The 6,000-nt window shown below is 39.7% G+C and overlaps 1 protein-coding gene across 1 annotated transcript in view; it reads right to left on the minus strand.

The window, feature by feature from the left end:
* The window catches only part of gpr39 (G protein-coupled receptor 39), an 88,604-nt gene extending 87,249 nt beyond the window's left edge, over window positions 1–1,355 (minus strand). Inside the window, exons 1-2 of the mRNA XM_060827843.1 lie at window positions 1,333–1,355; window positions 343–1,211 (exon numbers count right to left, since the gene is read on the minus strand). Coding sequence (XP_060683826.1) covers window positions 343–1,162 — 820 coding nt within the window. The 5' untranslated portion in view covers window positions 1,163–1,211; window positions 1,333–1,355. The remainder of the gene's footprint in view (window positions 1–342; window positions 1,212–1,332) is intronic.
* Between the last annotated feature and the right edge of the window lie 4,645 nt (window positions 1,356–6,000).

Consider the following 6,000-nt stretch of genomic DNA (forward strand, 5'->3'; position numbering starts at 1 on the left):
AGATTTTGCTGGGAGCTTTTATGGCATGATGCCCAATTTTCATGTGCCCTTCTCCAGCTGCCAACTCACCCAAGGGTCAATAAAATCCAGTTGTCCATTTCACAAAATTCAAAATGTATCAATGCAGTGAGAAAACAGTTGAGATATAAAGGTCAGTTTCCATTATGTAAAGCTAGAGAAGGAATGAATGGAATTACTACCTCTTGCAAATTACACATTTACATTTAGGCTAGCACAATTGTAATATACACTGATATAGTTTTCCCACATCTTATTATCTTTAACAAATTTTAAAGCACAATTAAACCATACTACGCCATCAGAAAGCACTGAGGTTCTTACCTAAAAATATAATGCTCTGTTTTCTTGACGTTTTCATGGCTGCACTTGTAGGCTTTGGTTGATCTTTGTTTTTGCTAGCTGTGTTGTTAGACTTCATTCCAATTAAAGCATTCATCATCTTTTTGCACATGAATGCAACTGAGACCAGTATCACAACGTATACAATGAAGGCACTGAAAATACTCAATTGGAACACAATCTGATGGGAGCTGAGGTTGGTGCAAATAGTCAGGTTTGATTTTCTAATGTCACAGTGCTTGCGAGCATGGATGTGAGGATGGTCCTCATATGCCTCAAAGGGATCCTCTACCCCCATTGCAAAAAGGAGAGGCAAGGCTACCAAAAATGAAGTCAGCCAGACAAAGCAGATCAGCTTCACTGTTCTTGAACCAGAAAACGATTTATACTTGAAAGGGTGGCAAATTGCAATGTAACGCTCAAAACTCAAAGTGGCAACGTGCAATATTGTAGCATAACTGCAGGCTTCAAAGAGGAAATTATAGATTTTGCATGTTGCATCTCCAGATGTTGCTGAGAATGGATTCCATATCACGCTGTACAATTCTACGGGCATTCCCAGTAAAAGAACAAGTAAATCCGCACATGAAAGACTGATCATGTGATCTGCAACACTCTTCTGAAGATATCCTTTCCTTTGAAGAACGTGTGCAACTTTTATAGTTAGACTGTTTCCAATTATTCCAGCCACAAAAATAATACTGTACAATACTGTAAGGCCTATTTTAACCGATTCTTTCACGGCAAAATCAGGTACATGCTTGTGGTTGAAAAAAGTTTCACAATCAATATAACTTTCCATGATTAAAAGCAATGTAATAAAACGAAGTTAAATCTCCAAAACAGCAGTACTGGAAGGAAAGAAGAATAAGAAGAAGTCAGATACACTTCATGAAAAGTAAGCACATAAAGACGATCAATTCCGTAAATCTAACTCACAATTTGCTTCCATTTAAAACAAGTAAAGGTCACCTTCGTAGATAATACGAGAAATCATATATTTTTTTCTTTTTGCTTTCCGATTTCCGATAGTTAAAAAAACTGAACTGTTACAATTTTCTATTTGACTGAAAAATTTCCGGAAGTAACAAGCCTGCAAATAAAATCATTGAATGTGAACTTTGGTAGATTTAGTTAAATATTAATTGGTTAAACTTGGTGTGACACAGTTGAAGCTCTGGAGCAACCAGTACTGACTGCGCCTTTGAACAAGTCAGCATGATTGGATAAGAACGTATAAACAAAGGTGGGGTGTTCCGAAAAAATTGTGTCTTCTACTTCCAAAGCAAGTTCCAGCAAATGATTAGTTTAGAATAAATATTATTATTTCTTCCCTCACAATTTACTTTTTGGTTTCATCTAGCTATCAAATCTTTTCCAGACATTCACTGACCTGTGGGTGAGTCAGTATTTGTGTTTTCTGACTACTTTATAGAACTGTATGAATAAAATAACATTTCATAGAATTATATGTAATCTCCAGCAATAAAATGGACAGATTGACTCATTAGTCTACATCAGTGTTTATTCTCCACACAGCCCCACTTTAACTCTTGCAAGCATGCTGAAGAAATTCCTCCACCTTTCACTCATAGTTTCAAATGGCATCTCTATCAATGTTCCCCTGTCTTTCTCTGCATCTCTATCAGGTCTTCAATAGCCAATCCTAGGGGCATATGGAGCTCTGCAATTGCCTGGTCTCCAGCTGTCCTGAGTATAAGAGACCTCAACCCTCACAACCTCCCTCAGCTGCAGGAATCTCATGCAGATTCTCAGAGCTCACCAGATTGTAACTATGAGCCCAATCATAAACGTGCAGCCACTGAGGTGAATGCTTCTGATCCGGTGGAGTGTGCAGGAGAGAGCTGTGATGGTGCATCCTTCCAGTTTGTATTATCATTGTCCTTAGCAGTAATGATAGAGCTGGAGGTGGAGATCAAGCTGGTGGAAGACTGACTTACCTCTCATTTTGGCTGCTAGAACCTGAGGTGCAAATACAAAGAATTAACTCATTATTACGTATAATCCCTTTCTCCATTCTCTTTAATCCACTAGTTAACATAAGACCGGAGGCTTCCTCATTCGACTTTCCTCCACTTGGCTTGGGTTTGGCCAGGACTTGCCATTTGTTAATCAACATTGTGTCCCTCATTCAGGTCACATTGTTTGGGAGTAAGGGCCTTTTGTTGCCATCCTATACCTCCTTCTAATAATGTATGATCTCAAGAGCACCCGCAGCAAAGCATCAGTGATCTGTGGGGCCATTCAGTGTCATCACTCACACAACAAGTCATCATGGTCAATAGGCAAACATTTCCTGGTAGCAGTTACAGTTTTCTAAAGCTTCTCAGACAGCAAGAGTAAAGTTCCTAGCCTAAAGGGAATGAATGCCTGTTCTTAAATGATGGTGCCTCAATATCTGACCCATGAGTAAATTCTGGGGGCATCAACTTCCTTTTCATCTTTGCTGCATGATTTACCATGCTCCATGCCTATGCATATCTTACTGGCTGGCCACTGTATGATCATGCAAGGTCAAAATCATATGCACTTCTGGTTTCATACTGACAGCCACTGACAAGATTCAACACATCAAATTATAGTCCTGTGAGGGAGAAAACATTCAATCCTTCAATGCATGCCCAATTTTTCAAAGAGCAATCCAATCATTCCCTCAACCTTTCCTTTTGCATATATCCCTGAAATGGTTTCCCTTTTCAAGTATGTATCCAATGCTGTTTTAAAGACTATGATTGATTCTGAATTTACCACCATCTACCATCAGGTTGGGCACTCCAAATTCTAACCATCTGTTTCAATAGAAAGATTTTCTCTTTTGCTAGTCTTTTTAAATCTCCATCATCTTTAAGTTCTAAGGGTTTGATTCATGTCCAGCACATTGATGTTGTCCCAAACGTCCACCATATTCAATACAAGTCAACGTCCAAACAGATGATCAAATTCACATTTGAACTGAAACAGACTGAAATAAATTCAGTGTGGCATGGTTGTACCTTCATGAAGTATTGCAAGGATGTTTTAAACACTAATCACAGCACTCTGCCCCTTCCTTGACCTTGCTCAAGATTAGTCAATCATGTTTGTGGTATCCGAGCATCCAAGAAATTTATTTGCTCATCCCCTGAAACAAACATTATGGATTCTCAATCTTCATTGCCATAGCAATTTGTGGCGTGTGAGTTTGACATTTCCTTGATCCCAGCCTTCTTATTCTGTTCGTTTTTTTCTTTCTTTTTCCCTAGACTGGCATCTTGCACTTCCTTCTAGAGAATTTACTTGTAGAGAGTTCTCCACTTTTTGTCATTTACATAAATGATTTGGATGTGAGCAAAAGAGGTACAGTTAGTAAGTTTGCAGATGACACCAAAATTGGAGGTGTACGGGACAGCGAAGAGGGTTACCTCAGATTACAACAGGATCTTGATCAGATGGACCAATGGGCTGAGAAGTGGCAGATGGAGTTTAATTCAGATAAATGCGAATTGCAGCATTTTGGGAAAGCAAATCTTCGCAGGACTTATACACTTACTGGTAAGGTCCTAGGGAGTGTTGCTGAACAAAAAGACCTTGGAGTGCAGGTTCATAGCTCGTTGAAAGTGGAGTCTCAAGTAGATAGGATAGTGAAGAAGGCGTTTGGTATGCTTTCCTTTATGGGTCAGAGTATTGTGTACAGGAATTGGGAGGTCAATTTGTGGCTGTATAGGAATTGGTTTGGCCATTGTTGGAATATTGCATGCAATTCTGGTCTCCTTCCTATCAGAAAGATGTTGTGAAACTTGAAAGGGTTCAGAAAAGATTTACAAGGATGTTGCCAGGGTTGGAGGATTTGAGCTATAGGGAGAGGCTGAACAGGCTGGGGCTGTTTTCCCTGGAGTGTCGGAGGCTGAGAGGTGACCTTATAGAAGTTTACAAAATTATGAAGGGCATGGATAGGGTAAATAGGCAAAGTCTTTTCCCTGGGGTTGGGGAGTCCAGAACTAGAGGGCATAGGTTTAGGGTGAGAGGGGAAAGATATAAAAGAGACCTAAGGGGCAACTTTTTCACACAGAGGATGGTACGTGTATGGAATGAGCTGCCAGATGATGTGGTGGAGGTGAGTACAATTGCAACATTTAAGAGGTATTTGAATGGGTATATGAATAGGAAGGTTTGGAGGGATATGGGCTGGGTGCTGGCTGGTGGGACTAGATTGGGTTGGGATATCTGGTCGGCATGGGCGGGTTGGACCGAAGGCTCTGTTTCCATGCTGTATATCTCTGTGACTCCATGACTCTAACTTATGGCTAGTTATAAAAAACATGCTACTGTACCCTGGGGTTTACATTTGCGTCCTATTTCCTCCCTCAATGTTGCAGAATGAATATCCACATGGTGCATGCTATTTCTTCTGCCTGTGTGTCTGGGTTACAAAGTATTGTGTTGATACCAAAGTCCATTAGTAAATGGTCTGTGTGTACAGTACCACACATATTGGTGTCATGCCCTTCTGGCTAAGTTTATATGTTGAATTCATATCTTTCATGGAATAATATTTCATTAAAAATATTTTAAACAACAGAAATGCAAAGTATTACATCAAAGATCTTTGGTACTAGTCCAGTGTGCAACAAAATCAGTCTAAATTAAGACTGTAACAAGACTTGAGACGTAAACTAAATGAACTGGAGTGAAGTTTGAGTGAAATTTTCATCTGGGTTCATCAGATGAGGACAGCAATATTCAACTGGCATCTTGAGTCTAAAGTTTGAAAAGATGTTCTTCATAAGTAAAATTAAACTTGGACTGTTTTATCAAATAAAAAGTTCTGTTTATTCAATGTAATATATTTAATTAACCCAGGTCAAAGACTATGAGACAGGATACATTAAATAAAAATGAGTCAATGTTTTTGAGTTGGTTTTATATTCAAGGTGTTATGATTTCATTGGAGACTAGTGATATTTTTGATTTTCTTAAATGCTGAAAATCCAACTAATTACTAAGTAACTAAGGCACAATTTTACCATACAAAATCATACAACATGAACTATAGAACATTACAGCGAAGTACAGACCCTTTGGCCCTCGATGTTGCGCCGACCTGTGGAACCAATACGAAGCCCATCTAACCCATGATATTCCATTTTCATCCATATGTTATCCAATGACAGTGAGGTCTGCAGATGCTGGAGATCAGAGTTGAGAGAGTGATGCTGGAAAAGCACAACAGGTCAGGCAGCATCTGAGGAGCAGGAACATTGACTATTTGGGCCGGAGACCTTAATCAAGAATAAGGCTTGGAGTTTTGGGGGTGGAGACATAAATGGGAGGGAGGTGGGGCTGGGGAGAAGGTAGCTGAGAGTGCAATAGGTGGTTGGAGGTGGGGGGTAAAGCTGATAGTTCGGAGAGGAGGGTGGAGCAGATAGGTGGGAAGAGTCATTATTTTATTCCTGATATACCTATTGAAAGCTTTAATAGCCTATCCGCCAATGACTTCTCATGTCCCCTCCTGACTCTTAGCTCTCTCTTTAGCTCCTTCCTGGCTAACCTGTAACTCTCAAGTGCCTTAACTGAGCCTTTACGTCTCATCCTAACATAAGACTTCTTCCTCTTGACAAGAGATTCAATTTTTTTAGTAAA

This window comes from Hemiscyllium ocellatum, chromosome 7 (genome assembly GCF_020745735.1).
Source record: "Hemiscyllium ocellatum isolate sHemOce1 chromosome 7, sHemOce1.pat.X.cur, whole genome shotgun sequence".
Taxonomy (NCBI): domain Eukaryota; kingdom Metazoa; phylum Chordata; class Chondrichthyes; order Orectolobiformes; family Hemiscylliidae; genus Hemiscyllium; species Hemiscyllium ocellatum.